The sequence below is a fragment of the Oryctolagus cuniculus genome, chromosome 7, assembly GCF_051225735.1.
Source record: "Oryctolagus cuniculus isolate XC-2025 breed Fujian yellow rabbit chromosome 7, ASM5122573v1, whole genome shotgun sequence".
In the NCBI taxonomy this organism is placed as follows: Eukaryota; Metazoa; Chordata; class Mammalia; order Lagomorpha; family Leporidae; genus Oryctolagus; species Oryctolagus cuniculus.
In genome coordinates, this window is record NC_142873.1 from 141,708,435 (window position 1) to 141,722,829 (window position 14,395).

The window sequence follows — 14,395 nt, forward strand, 5'->3', positions numbered from 1 at the left end:
CGGTGCCCAGGCGGGCTCCAGGTGGCATGGGGGTTATGGGCAGGTGGCTGCTGCATTCTGCCTGGACCTGGAATTCCCCTACACAAACCACCCCAGGGCAACGCTGGCCATCAAGGTTCTTATCTGCTGGAAAGCAAATGACTCCTTGTCCAGGGATCAGGACCTTGTAGGGCCAGCTGTGTTGCTCCCTCAGGTCAGTGGATTCCTTTTGATAAAGGGCAGGCAAGGACACTTCAGGCTAAGGGAGACTGACGGGAGGCTGGGGCCTGCTTTTACATTAAGGGGGTTCAGCTTCCTGAGTGAGCAGGGGACTTTGGGCCACACAGAGACCGACATCCACTGAGCTGGGCAGGCAAGCGATGGTGCCGGCGTCCAGAGGCCCAGGAGAGCTCACAGCACAGGCTCAGGGGAGCCTCGGGAAGCAGTGCAGACTGTGTCGGGGGAGGACCAGGGGGCCCCACTGTGACGAACCCCAGACCCCACTTCCTGTGAACCTTTTCCCTGGGCTGACCCTGATCCTGATCCTTCCCCTGAAACAAGCTATAACTGTGAGGATGTACTAAAGAGCCTTCCGGGAGCAGTAAGATCCAGCCACCCAGAGCCCGTGGAGCAGTTCAAAGGTGCATCAAGGACCTGCCGGTACGGTTGGGATGTCAGCTTGGGAGGCCTCCACAGCCCTTGGTCACGGGTTCATAGACGACAGTAGCGGTTGATGGGCTAAAGGTAGGAAGTTGGCCTGTCTCGGAGTGGGGAGCTGGGCCTTTGGGAAGTGACTGGATTGGACTAGGTTGTGAGGGGAGCCCCGTGATCGACGCACGGGCGCTTAACAAGGGGAGAGTACAGGGCGGGGTGAGTTGTGACACCACGTGCAACGCCCACAGCCCATACTGGAACGCAGCTTCAAGTCCCTGCTACTCTGCTTCCAGCTCCCTGCTAACGAACCATCAGCAGAGGATGGCTCAAGTGCGTGGGCACCTGTCATCAACGTGGGAGACCCAGATGGAGCTTCTGGCTCCTGGCTCCTGCCTTCAGTCTGGTCCGTTGTAGCCATCTGGGGAGTAAACCAGTGGATGGTAGATCTCTTTGTCTCTCTCTTTCAAATAAATACTTTTTTTTTTTTTTTAAAGAAAGCGAGACTACAGAGTTGGGGAGGAAGAGCGTGCTCTCTGGTCTCTCTGCTTCCTGTTCCACCACGTGATGATTCTTCTGCCATCCTCTGGCCTCAGCAGATGCCCGAACCAACTGGGTGGCTGGCTCTTACCTGTGAACCTGCCAAACTGGAAGGGGAAGTAATCCTTTCTCCCTCTCTGCCTCTGTCCTCACCTTGTTTGCTCATCCTCAGACTTGTTGCTTCATTGTCCCAAGAGAGCTGCTGCAGCTCCAGGCATTATTTTGTGTTTTCTATTTAAAGGGGGAAACCAGCCTTGTAATGGGAAAGCAGCACTTTCCAGGGTGGTTCCTTAGCATTTTCACAGAAATCCACCTTGTCAGGGGCTCAGGGAGGGTGCAAAGTGACTGCTGCTGTTGCAGCTCTGGTGCTGAGGGCAGCGGGGGTGGGCGGGGAGTGCCAGGCTGTGCTGGGGGCACCACACTGCTGCTGCTGAGACGCGGGTTCCATGGGCTTTGAACGCACTCTGGCCACAGCCTGGCACCACAGCCCGGGCGGGGCTGAGGCCCCCACAGTGCTTCCAGCGGTGACAACAGCCAGGTGTGGGCACAGCAGCAGTGGGCAGGCGGGGACACAGCCGGGTCTTCAAGGCTGAGGGCAGCCCTGTTCCCACCACAGGCCCAGCAGGGACACCCAGGCTGATAGACAAAAAGGTGGGGTCCTGTGGGCTCACCCCAGAGACTAACAAAGGAGAGGAGAGGCCTAGGAGAGCCAGAGTGGGAGAGAGGTGACCAGGAAGAGGAGGGGATGGAGCAGAGGTGGAGAAAGGTGGGGGTGGGGAGGAGAGGGATGGAAAGGGGCAAGGCCCGTGGGGTGGTCAGCCGGTCACTGTGAGAGGAACTCCCAGGACCTGGGTGGGCAGCAGGTCAGGCTTGATGTGAGCGCCCGGCTCATGACAGTAACCAGAGCCTGGCTGGAGGGCAGCAGGGGGCTGAGGGGACACACGGGAAAACCCTTGGCCATCAGGGGTCCGAGGTGGGGATCCCACACAGGGAATGGCCACGCCCTTGCCAGGCAGACCCTGGCACATAACTCGTGCCCAGCACATGTGTGCTGAATGAATAACACGAAGCCCAAAGAGGGAGAGAGGGAAGTCCGCACAGGCAGGACAGCGGTGCCCACTTCTCCAAATGAGTGAGCCAGGAGACGGCGAAACCTGTGCACCCGAGGGCAGCTCTCAGGAAGGCACCGGGCCGAGAGCGGTCACAGGATCCGCCCTCCATGTGACAGAAGCCTCCTTTAGCCCCTGTCCCAGCCAGGCCCCCACCCCTCTGGGTGCCCTGGCACCCGCCTCCACTTTAAATCCCCCCACCCACAGCCCGCCGCTTCACCCAGGGAGTTCTCCCTAAAGTAACCACACACTCCCGACACTGCTCCGCCCTCAGACAGCCTTGGCTCCCGGGACCCCCCCTCCCCGCAGGAGTGCCTGCCTTCCCTGGCCCCAGGGGCCTGTGCAACTCAGGCCCCGCCCACCGCACCCAGCTCACTCTGGCCCCCTGCCTGCTGCGGTCTGCACCTGGCAGCCACCTTGCTCTTCTGATCAGACCCCCACGCCCTCGTGTCCACCTGCTGCCTTGCGCACAGACACTCCTCTGGGCCTGATGACTCACGTTCTCCAGAACGTCCTTCCTGTCACGTGGCCCCTTGGGGACTCCCTGGGTCCCTGCGCTGCCTCAGCCACTGGACTCAGCCCACAACCCAGGAGACCCTGGAAGTGGGGTGTGTCCCCGGCCGCCCCCACCCCACCCTCGGCATTACACCACAGGCAGAGGAGGGGAAGGGGCTACAGGCTGTCAGCAGAGCGAGGGACCAGGTTTAGGGCCCGGCCAGGAGCCTGCCCATTTGCATGCACCACTGCACCCTTTCAGAGATGGGCACAGACCGGCGGACTGAGTGCCCGCTGTGCCAGTCACTCGGTGGGGGTGGGGGGAGAGTGCTTCATCCATCTCGCAGCAGCCTGGCGGGTGTGGGGGGATGCGGTCCCACCCTACGGCTAGGAAGCAGGACCCAGAGCAGGGAAGGACACACGCAGGCCCCACAGCGGCCGTGGTACAGCAATCTGACCAGTTTGGTGACTGGAATGGGGCCCTGTGGCCTGGGGCTTGATTGAAACTCTGCCCTCCCCAGGGCCCCTGGCCCAAGGCAGGCATAGCAGGAAGGGGAGGGTGGTGCCGAGTTCCTCAGGGGGAGCGTGGGGGTGGGCAGGACCTCGGACGGGCACTGGTGGCAGAGTCCAGAGGCCAGACTGCAGCCCCCTGCATCACCCCTCTTCCTCTACACCCCTGTGATGGGTCCCTGCTGGTCCCCAGCCTTCAGGCTCCCCTTTTCTGACCTCCAGGCTGCCTCCCCCAGAGCCCTGGCCTGCCTTCCCTCCCGAGTCCCCCATGGCCTCCACGGCCCTGGCATGCTGTGCCCCACCCCCACTGGTGGCAGACGCAGAGCCTGGGAGGCGTGCCGCTGGCTTGTTTATTGGGCAGTCTCAGAAACTAGATAAGGCACATGTGGCCGGGGAACATGGTAGGCCCCCCCACATCATGGGACCATGGTGGCTGTCGGAGGTGGGCGGGGCCTCAGGGTGGGCACTGGTGAGGGGGCTCCAAGCGCCCCTTGCTCTCTGAGCAGCTCTCCCTCAGTCCCCGTGGTGGGGGGCCTTAGAACAAGCGGGTGGGCGTGACCAGGGGCAGGGAAAAGAGGTGAGGAGGTCGGGGTGGCCAGAGGCTGGGGCAAAAGCCTCTCTGACCTTGAAGGCACCAGAATGGGGGTCCGGGCGGGGGCAGTCCCGGAGGAGGGGCAGGGCTGGGGCTCAGCCTGGCTGCTGTCGCTGAGCCCTGAGGCACTGGCTGGCAGCCTGCCGAAGGCTGCCTCAGCTGAAGTCACGGTTGGGCAGAAGCAGGGGCGCCACCAGCGTCCACAGGTAGAGGAACAGCCCCGCCCAGCTGGCACAGATCTTCACCCACACGGCGGTCCACGTGCTGACCATCTTCCGGGCCTCACCAGGGCTGCAACACACCGGCCACGCCATGAGCCTGGCCCGCAGCTTGTGCCCGGTCCTGTGCCCCGGTTAGGACCCGTGACGCCAGCCCCTGTCCCCAACACTGCTGACATTTGGTGAGCCCAGACACACCACTGATCTGACCCTGAACTAAATTCCAATCTTGACCTCAGTTTCAGACTTTGAAATTGTCACCTGACTCCTGGTCCCTAACCTTGCAACCCTACTTCTGTGACCTCACACAGAAGCCCTGGAGCTTCTGACAGCACTCCTGACCTCTGACCCTTGAACCTGTAACTGATTCCTGGCCTCTGAACTCATTCCCTGGATTTTTGTTCTTAATCTTGTCATTTCAATCCTGACTTCATGGCCTCCCGACTCCAACGCTAACCAAGTGATCCAGCTCCGGGGCAGGAGAATGTGGGGTGTGTATGTGTGTGCGTGTGTGTGTGCACTCGTGTGTGAGTGTGGGGTGGGCATACATGTGTGCACATGTGCATGTGTGTGGATGTGACATATGTGTGAATGTGGCATGTGTGATATGTGCATGTGTGTAAACACGGTGTGTTGTGGTGTGTGTGTGTGCACACTACACTATTGCTTCCCACGGTCCTGAGTGATGTAACATCTATGATTCTACACGGCCCCCATCTCAAACCTCATGACTGTTGTTCTTGATTTTCTGACTTTGATTCTGCCCTCCGCACCCTAATCCTAACCCTGAAATCCTGAATCCCAAAGCTGGCCTGAGACCTGCCCCTGATTCGTACACCGTGGCCCCACTCAGCTCCAGCCCCGCCTCCGGCCGGCGCTCCACCTCTCAGTCATCCTCCGGAGGGGCGGAGCGAGCGCTGGCAGGGAGACTGGGCTGGGAAGGGGCACCGGGCAGACCCCGCCCCCCAGGCAGGCGTCAGGACCACGTGGTGTGTGGGGGGAGGGGTGCGCACCTGTACCAGTTGGTGAGCGTCATCATGATGTGCAGGGAGGCCAGCAGCAGGCAGAAGTGGAAGAAGGAGTAGCTGTAGGTGACGCCGTCCTGCTCGTTGTCGAAGGCTCGGTGCTCGCAGGCGGCCTGCTGCTGCTGCTCCCGCTGCGCAGCCTCCAGCATGGCCGGGCACTCCTCCGTCTGCATCAGGGTGTTCACCTGCCTGTGGTCCGAGGAGCGCACGCTGCGGGGGCGGGGGCGAGGAGGTGGGCGGTCAGAGCCACTGCTGCCCAGGTGGGCGGCTGAGAGCGGCGGGGGCCCCCGAGCCGTGGCATTGGTCGTAACGCTGGACACAGATGGTCCCAGAGCCTCGGAGGCCAATGTACCCTTCCCTCCTGTGGGACCTTGAGCGGGACACTCAGCCTCTCTGAGCCTCCTATGGCGCATCTGTGAAATCAAGGGTAACCGTCCTGTCTGTTGAGGCTGCGGGGGTTGGAGGGTGTAGATGGAACAATGATAGAAAGTGCTTGGGATGCACCCCGGGGAGCAGCCTACAAGGGTGCAGACTCCATGTGCAAGGTCCCCATGCCCAGCACCGTGACCCACAGACCCCCATGAAAGAGCCGTGTCAGTCTACGGGGATTGGCAGCATCAAACACCCACCGGGTACCTCGCCCATTGCCAAGTTCCTGTCTCAGTGGTTTAGACGTTTTAACCATCGACAAGCCAGTGAGGAGGGTACCCTTTTATCCTTGCTTTTCAGATGTGGAAACTGAGGCACGGGGAAGCTAAGCAAGTCGCCCGAGATCACATGGCTAGTAAGCGGCAACGCCAGGTTCAAAGGCAGGCATCTGACAGGAACTTGCTAAAATGCCCCTTTTAAAAACATCCATGTGTTGGGTGGTGCTTGGTGCAGCCATTAACACACTGCCTGCAGCCCATATCGGAGTGTCCAGGTTCAAGTCCCGGCTCCACTTCCTAGCCCAGGAAGACACATCCTGGGAGCAGCAGGTGATGGCTCAAGTACTTGGGTCCCCAAAACCTACATGGGAGGCCCAGACTGAGTCCCTGGCTCCTGGCTTCGGCCTGGCCCAGCTCTGGCTGCTAGGGCATTTGAGGAGTGAACAAGAAAGCAGAAGGAAGAAATATCTCTCTCTCTCTCTCTGCCTGTCAAATAAAATTAAAATAAATAAATTTCCTTAAAAAATGTTGCTGTGGGGAGGGTGTAGTGACACAGCAGGTTAAGCCCCTGCTTGGGACGCCCTTATCTCATGTCAGACCACCAGTTGGAGTCCTGTCTGCTCTGCTTCCAGTCCGGCTTCCTGCTAACGTGCCTGGGTAGGCAGCAAGTTCTCGGGTCCCTGCCACCCACGTGGGAGACCCGGATGAAGCTCCAGGCTCCTGGGTTCACCCTGGTCCAGCCCCAGTTGTTGCAGCCACTTGGGGAGTGAAGCAGCAGATGGAAGATTCTCTCTCTCTCTCTCTCTCTCTCACCTTCTCTGTCTTGAGGCTCAGAAAGGTTAATTCATTTACCCCAAGGTGGGCCCCTGTCTAGGCTCTTCCTGACCCCACAGCTGCCTGATGTGCAGGGCCCAGCCCACCTCTGCTGCTGCCCACCCTTGCTGTGCCCGCTGAGTGACTCGGTTTCCCCACCAGCACAACGCAGGGACTGCACGTCTCCCCTCCCCAGAGAGCACCCCTCCCCGGCCCAGCACCTGATGAAGAGGGTACACAGGATGAAGACGACGAGGCCCACGATGCTTGGGGCATCCCACCACTGGGTCTCGTAGCCCTCGGGGCCCGCCAGCACCGTCTCATTGTCGTAGCTGATCAGCAGGTGCGGGTTGCACTTCTGGTCTGAGGACGGGAGCACAGGGGCCCTCAGCACACACAGCCTGGGCCTGGGGAGCCAGGTGGCCCTGAGGCTCAGCAGAGCCAAACCCAGCACCAGCCCACGGCAGGCAAAACGGCAGAGAGAGCTCTGGGAACAGAGGGGCTGCCCCTCCCAGGAGGACCGAGCCCAGCAAGGCTGTAGTAGGGGTGGGGGAGGGCAGGTGTCTCGGGCAGGGGCCCACACTCACCAGGGACGTTGGATAGGGCTGACCAGGTGACGAACATGGTGTAGAGCGTGACCACCGAGGCCTGCAGCAGTCCCGAGTTGGGCTGGGCATCCTGGCAAAAACCGTTCGTCAGTGAGACACCTGGCACACCAGGGACGGCCACTGGCACCCAACCAGGAGACTGGGCACCCCTCCCCACTCCGCTCAGGGAGAACGCGCCCACCAGGTCACCCAGCACCCTGCTCACCACCCAAACAGAGGGTCCTAATTCCACCTTCTCTCAACGCCCCTCTCGGAGTGCCGGGCTCCTGCCGCCCCTGTGCACAGCCCTTTCCCAGCAGCCTCTAGTCCCAGCCTGGCTCTGCCTTCGCCGCCACGCCCCTCCCTGTAACCTGTGCTCCAGCCCTGGAAGCCTCCTCTCGGCCGGCCGCAGGCCCTTGGCACCTGCAGTGCCTTCCCCTCTTCCCTACACCACACAGCGAGGCCCCGCCCCGCCAGCTACCCGCGCTCCCCCATGCCCCAAGCAGCACTTCCCATCCGGAGCTCTGGCCACATGGGGCTGTGTTTGAGTGGGGTGCCGGGGCCTCGTGTGCTGACGCTTAAACCCCACTGAGTCATGTTAAGCGGGTGGACACCAAATCCACGCCGGCGGTCAGAGCAGGGGATGAGGATGAGACAAGGTCCCCAGGGGTGGAGCCCCCAGGACCGAGACCAGGAAATGCCACACACACACACACACACACACACACACACGTGACTCCCTGTGCCACCGTGGGTCTCTGCCAGCAAGGCTACCGCAGACTTGACCCCTTGACCTCGCACCTCCATTGTCACTCCCCCAGTGTGTGGCACCGCATCATTGGCCACAGGAAACACATCTCTCCCCCCACCCCCACCCCGCCCCAGGCTACGCCTGCACTCAGACACGGGAGTCCAGGCCGTGGACCGAGAGCAGAGCTCCCACCTCCGCTGCTCCTGAGCCCTGTGACCTTGGCTAAGTCTCTCTACTCCTCCAAGCCTCCATCTCCTCGTCTGTCAAGTGGGAACAATAATGGCCTGAGGACCAAACGACAGGACAGACGCCAGGAACCGCTGGCTGCTGTGATGACACCCCCCCCCCCCCCCCCGCGGCTGGAGGCCGGAACACAATAGGAGCTCAAGGAGTATCTGAACACCAACTGCTGTGTGGCCCAGGACAGAGGCATCACGCTCTCTGGGCTTCAGCCTTCTTACTGGGAAATGGAGGCTCTGACCAGAAGGGAGAGTCCTTGTGTTTACGCTAACGACCCCTAAAGATTACCTTAGCTACCTGTGGAATGCCTGGGGCCCCTAACTGAAGTCAGGAACAAAAGATGACTTTGGGGGCCCCCAATGACTTTGGGGGACCCCCCGTTGTTTCAGATGGCCTGGGATTTGGAACTGGCATTGAATCCTCCAACACCGCGCGAGCACATAGGAATCACTGCTCAGTAACTGCCTGACGTTAACATAAAAACGATAACAACAGGAAGAGCTGATGTGGGGGGATAGCCAGACGCTGGCACCGCTCTAAGAGCTCAGGAAAAGGATCTCACTTCTGAGGGTAACGCCAAATACCAGCAGCTATTATCTCCAGTTTTCCCTTGAGGAGAGATAGCACAGAGAGGGTAAGGCACTTTTCCAAGGACACCCAGCATGTAGGTGTGAATGCCGAGATTCTCACCTGGGGACGCCAGCCTGGGAGCCCTACACTTGGCCCAAGGCTTTGTGAGTTTGTGACAGCCCCCCGGCCCAGAGTCCCCCAGCCAAGGGGCTCACCTGGACCTTGGGCAGGACGGCGACAATGGACACAGAGACACAGAGGACAAGGTTGAGGCCTACGAAGGTCTTGCCCTCGTAGCAGCCGTCAGGGTGGGTGTAGTAGATGAAGAGCAGCGTCACGGCGGCGATGGACAGCGTGTAGAAGAGGAAGGTGAAGAAGAAGAGGCCTGGGCCGGAGAGGCGGTGGAGGCCGGGTCAGGGGCACAGGCCCTTCCCCACCCCCCACCCCCGGTCGGAGATGTCGGTGCCCTCACCCTTGGCTCGCACCTGCCCCCGCACCTGCTCCTGACAACAAGGGCAACAGGTGCAAGCACCCAGCGGAGTCTGGATGTGGTGGCCAGCTGCGGGCCTGCCCGCCCTGCGCCAGGGAGCCCACGAGTCCCGAGAGGGGTGGAGGCCACACCACCCACAGGGGCCCACGAGTTCCAAGAGGGGTGGAGGCCAGAACCACCCCCAGGGGGCCCACGAGTCCTGAGAGGGGTGGAGGTCCACGAGTCCCAAGAGGGGTGGAGGCCACACCACCCACAGGGAGCCCACGAGTTCCAAGAGCGGTGGAGGCCAGAGCCACCCCCAGGGGGCCCACAAGTCCTTAGAGGGATGGAGGCTGCACTACTCCCAGGGGGCCTCCAGGAAGCCTTGTTCCCTGCAGCAGAAAGTCGAGGCCTGGGCAAGCGCTCACTCCGTCCCAGGGTTTGTGGGGCCCGGGCCTCAGCCGAGGTCGCTCTGGGCTGTGTGTGCTCCATCCCACAGGGACCACTGAACCCTCTTCGGCTCAGCTGTCCTCGCATCCCCAAAGCTGGCCCAGGATCCGCAGCCCCCTTCCCGCCCTCCCACCCCATCTGCCCTGGATCATTCTGCTTCAGGCTTTCTGGCACTGCAGGGACCCCCCGATCCAGCCCCCACCCGTGGATGGCACTGACCTGCGTACCAGGCGCGGGAGTCGCACTCCTCGGCCTTGCCCAGCCACCGCTGGTTCCAGGAGTGCGCGAAGTCGATGAACAGGATCAGCTGGATGAGGATGAAGAGGAAGGAGCCCACGACGCCGAAGTAGAACCAGACTGGGGGGGGGGGGGAGGCAGTGAGGCAAGGAGGACCCCGCGTGGGTGGGAGCCGCAGCCCCTGGAGGTCCTTGGGTGGGACCCTGCCCTGGGCTCCCGCTCACAGCCACCCCAGCACTGGGGGCACAGAGCAGAGTCCCTGGCCTCAGGGAGCCTGCAGGCAGGCACAGGAGGGCACACAGCATGGCAGGGGCTGGCTCAGGACCACCCAAGCTGCCCTAGGCCATGACCGGGGCACCAGAGCGCTCTCCCATGCAGGGGGATCAGGATGTAGCCAGCAGCCTGGGGTCTGTGCCAGAGCAAAGAGCAGCCCCCAAGGGACCCTCCCACCTGAGGCCCCGCCCCCTCCCACAGCTGCCACACCCCCCCAGCCTACTGTTGGAGAAGGAGCCATCAGGGATGTAGAAGGCACCCACGGTGATACCCACGAGGACCAGGAGCTTAAAGAACCAAAACCTATGATGGGAGATGGGGAGATAGAGGCTGAGTGGGGGGAGGGACACGGAAAACCAAAGCCTGGCCCAGAGCCCCTCCCCCAAGCTGACACCCGGAGAGGCGAAGGCGGGGGCTTCCCGATGGTGTGGGAGGCACTGGGAGTCTGTCCTGGCCCAGGAAATACCCGGAGGGGCAGGGGGAAGCACCAGCCGGGGAGAGAGGGGGCGCCAGGGTTCTAGCCAACTAAGGTGTCACTGACATGCCTTGTGGCCTTAGGTGTGTGCGTGCGCTTTCTGAACCTTATTTTCCCATCTGAGAAACGGGTTGAACTAGATGTGCTGTGGCCTCAAAGCTCCGGCGGCTCCTGGGTCTGCGGGCAGGGTCTGGGAACGGAAGCCTCACCCGTTCTGGATGGCAGCTCGGGGGTCCCTGCTGCTGCGCACGCAGATCATGAGAAGCGTGAAAAGGAAGAAGAAGGCGGCCGTGGCGAAGCACATGCGGTAGACGGCGCGGTGGCCGAGCAGGGAGCCACAGTCGATGTGGCCCTGCAGGACCACGGGGGTCTCGGTGCCATCCTCGCACACCCAGGGCAGCTGTGGAGACAGACAGGGCAGCTGGATGGCCCCACCCACCCATCCCCGCGGGCTCCGGGCATGCGCAGGGCCAGGCCTCCTGCCTCCAGCTCCACGCCCACCCAGCTCTGGGCTCCTGTGTGGCTCCCCGCGGCCCCAGCGTCACGTGAGCCCCAGGGCCTCAGTCCGAGCCAGGAGTCCCAAAGGTTCTGCCTCCACCCCACAGACTCCAGAGCTGTGGAGATGCAAGGGAGGGAGAGAGGCTTGCGGGCCCCTCCCTCGGAGCTGAGCCCCACTGCTGGGGTGAGAATCTGCCTCTCTGCAAACTCCCAGGGGCTCACGCTTGCTCGCTTGCACTACAGCGAGAGAGGCACCGCCGGCTGCCCTACTGGGCTGTGAGAAGAACCAGGAGCTCCAAACTGGGCCTGAGCATCAAAGGAGGGAAGAGCGTCCCCGGGGCTGGCGTCTGGGGCAATGGGGCTGGGTGGGCACTGTGGCACAGCCGCTCGGGACACCTGCATCCCATCTGGGTGCCGTTTTGTGTCCCATCCAGCTCCCTGCTAATGCACCTGGGAAGGCAGCAGAGGATGGCCCAAGTGGGAGACCCGGATGGTGTCCCTGGCTCCTGGCTTTGGGGAGTGAACTAGCAGATGGGAGATCTCCCCCCACCACCATCATCACTCTACCTTTTAAGTAAAACTAAAGAAATATTTTTAAAAAATCCAAGAGGATCATGGCTTAAGAGAAACAAAACTTCCCACGCGGTGGGGCAGGCATATAGTGCAGCACTGAGCACCTGGGTTCATGAATTCTGGCTCCCCTTCCTATTCCAGCTTCCTGCTCAGGTGCGCCCTGGGAGGCAGCAGGTGATGGCTCAAGCGGCTGAGTCCCTGCCTGGACTGAGTTCCAGCTCCTGGGTTCACCCTGACCCATCTTGGCCACTGCAGACATTTGGAGAGTGAACCAGCAGGTGGAAGCCAGCGCGCGCTCTTTCTCTCTGTCGCTTTGCCCAGCCCCAACTCAGTTCCACCCTGAGATCTCTGGGGCACCCAACACCCTGGCACCTCTTCTTCATTAACTGCAACCCCAGTTCTGGAGCAGCTGTCACCTCCCTCTGGAGTCCCTCCCACTGGAGGCCGGGCAGCTCGCCCCGCCCCGCCCCTGGCCACTCACCTTGTGGAGCTGACTCTCCGCCCTGCCCCCGGCCCCGCCCCAGGCCCTGCCCCCTCACCTTATGGAGCGGACTCTCCACCCCGGCCCCGCCCCACCCCGGCCCCGGCCACGCCCCTCACCTTGTGGAGCTGACGCTCCACCCCGGCCCCGCCCCGCCCCGGCCCCGCCCCTCACCTTGTGGAGCTGACTCTCCACGCCGCCCCGCCCCGCCCCGCCCCGGCCCCGTCCCGCCCCCTCACCTTGCCAAGCCCTCTCCTCGTGCCCCGTCCCGGCCACGCCCCTCACCTTGTGGAGCTGACTCTCCACGCCGGGGCTCAGCATGATGATGCACACCAGCACCCCCAGGAAGAGGAAGCCGGTGAAGAGCAGGCGGCTCACGGTGGAGTTGCGGCTGGAGGGGCAGCAGCTGCACAGGATGCAGGGGGCAGAGCCGCAGAGGCAGGACGCCTGTGAACCGGGAGGGTCTGTCACTGCGACGCTCCCCGCCCCGGCCGGGTGTACGGCACGCACCACCCCGCGCCGGCTCCACGTCTGCCCTGAGCCAGGCGGGACACTCTTCCCTGGGTGACCCCGCAGCCCGAGCACGAGGCCGAGGGGGCCGAGCCGCGGAGACTGCCACAGAGGTCGGCGCGGGCCTAAGCAACAGAAACTGGGTTCAAAGCCGGATCCCTCCCCAGGAGACGCGGCTTTGGAGAGAGGGCGCTGGAGTCACATGGTTTCTTATTTAAGAGAAGAGAAAGTGGCATATATATATATATATATATATATATATATATATATAAAAATCAGGGGGCTGGCACTGCGGAGCGGCAGGTGCAACCTCTGCTTGTGATGCCGGCATCCCACATCGGAGCAGCGGTTCGACTCCCGGCTGCTCCATTTGCTAATGCACCTGGGAAGTTAGCGGAGGATGGCCCAAGTGCTTGGGCCCCTGCAGCCCCGTGGGAGGCCTGGATGGACTCTGGGCTCCTGCTTTCAGCCTGGTCCAGCCCCGACTGGTTATAGGTATTTGGGGGAGGAAACCAGCAGATTGAAGATCGCTCTCTCTCTCTCTATCCGTCGCTCTGCCTGTCAAATAAATACGTAAACACATAGATCTTTTTAGGAGCTCAGGACAATGCTGCCACCGATCCCCTAGGTGGCCTTGAACAACTCACTCGGTCTCTCTGAACCTCAGCTTCCTGCTCTGTAAGACGGGGACCACAGGCGGCGGTGGTGGGCCTGAAGCAGGAGCTCTTGCTGGCCCCGTGTCCCTGGCCCACCAGACCAGGAGCACCTGCAGAGGTTTAGAGTTCAGTGGTTTCCTCTACTCCCCCGGGCACACGAGGTCTTCCCTGCTGTGCTCACTGGGAAGCTGTTCCCAGACACCGAACAGTGCCTGGCACCCAGGAGCTCAGGGACTCTCTGTTAAGTGAGTGCCAAGCGTGTGGCGCAGTGTGACACATGTTAAGACCTCAAAAGGCAGCCAGCGCATAATAAACGTGGATTGGATGGGTGGATTGCACCGTGAGCGGCCCTTTCCTGCTCTAGGACTATACCACCTTTGGACAGCAGGTGGCGGTCTAGCCCACGCGGCTGTCAGGCGTCCCGCCTTGGCCGGCTGAGATCTTCGAGCAGCTGGCGACGCCACCCGGTCCACAGCTGGGACCCAGAGGAAGCTCAGGGCTCGGGGACCCCGGCCCATAGGCCCCGCTTCCAGACCCATCCGGCCCTCGGCGGCTCTCTTCCCAAACAGCCTCAGCCCCCATGACGGGAAAGACGGCACAAAAAAGTCCCGCAGGTGGCACCAGACGCCAGACGGACGCTGCGCCGCGAGGCCCACGGACGCCCACTTTCCACGGGGGTGAGGGGGGCGGGGGCAGGGCGGCCCTTCCTGGTGAAGTGCACCGAAGCTGAGAGGGCAGGCGCGGTGCAAGCGGAGGCGGCCCTGGGACACCGGAGCTGGGCGCTGGAGCAAAGGGGAGGCGGCCCGTGGCGGCAGCCTGGTGAGCTGGCACAGCCACACCCCGCAGGGCTGGGCGGCGGCGCAGGACCAAGGTGTTCCTCCTATGAGTAATGGCAGCCACCGGAGGCACAAAGCTGTACGATGGGCGTTGGGGAGAGCTGGCTGCTCCCCTGAGACCCCCTCCCCCATTTCCTGCACTGCTCCGCCTTCCCACCTCCTCTTACGTCTCCCCAGACTGGAAATGCTGTCTTCTCCATGGTCCTCTCA

General features: G+C 62.2%; 1 protein-coding gene across 3 annotated transcripts in view; it reads right to left on the reverse strand.

Moving 5' to 3' along the window:
- Positions 1 to 3,616: 3,616 nt before the first annotated feature.
- The window catches only part of SERINC2 (serine incorporator 2), a 56,397-nt gene continuing 45,618 nt past the window's right edge, over positions 3,617 to 14,395 (reverse strand). For all 3 annotated transcript variants that reach the window (XM_089301118.1, XM_089301117.1, XM_070078867.2), the window contains 9 exons: positions 12,469 to 12,630; positions 10,841 to 11,031; positions 10,380 to 10,459; positions 9,866 to 10,003; positions 8,943 to 9,112; positions 7,167 to 7,257; positions 6,801 to 6,942; positions 5,108 to 5,329; positions 3,617 to 4,167 (listed from right to left, as the gene is read on the reverse strand). In XM_089301118.1, the coding sequence (XP_089157244.1) occupies positions 4,032 to 4,167; positions 5,108 to 5,329; positions 6,801 to 6,942; positions 7,167 to 7,257; positions 8,943 to 9,112; positions 9,866 to 10,003; positions 10,380 to 10,459; positions 10,841 to 11,031; positions 12,469 to 12,630 (1,332 nt within the window). In that variant the 3' untranslated portion in view covers positions 3,617 to 4,031. The remainder of the gene's footprint in view (positions 4,168 to 5,107; positions 5,330 to 6,800; positions 6,943 to 7,166; positions 7,258 to 8,942; positions 9,113 to 9,865; positions 10,004 to 10,379; positions 10,460 to 10,840; positions 11,032 to 12,468; positions 12,631 to 14,395) is intronic.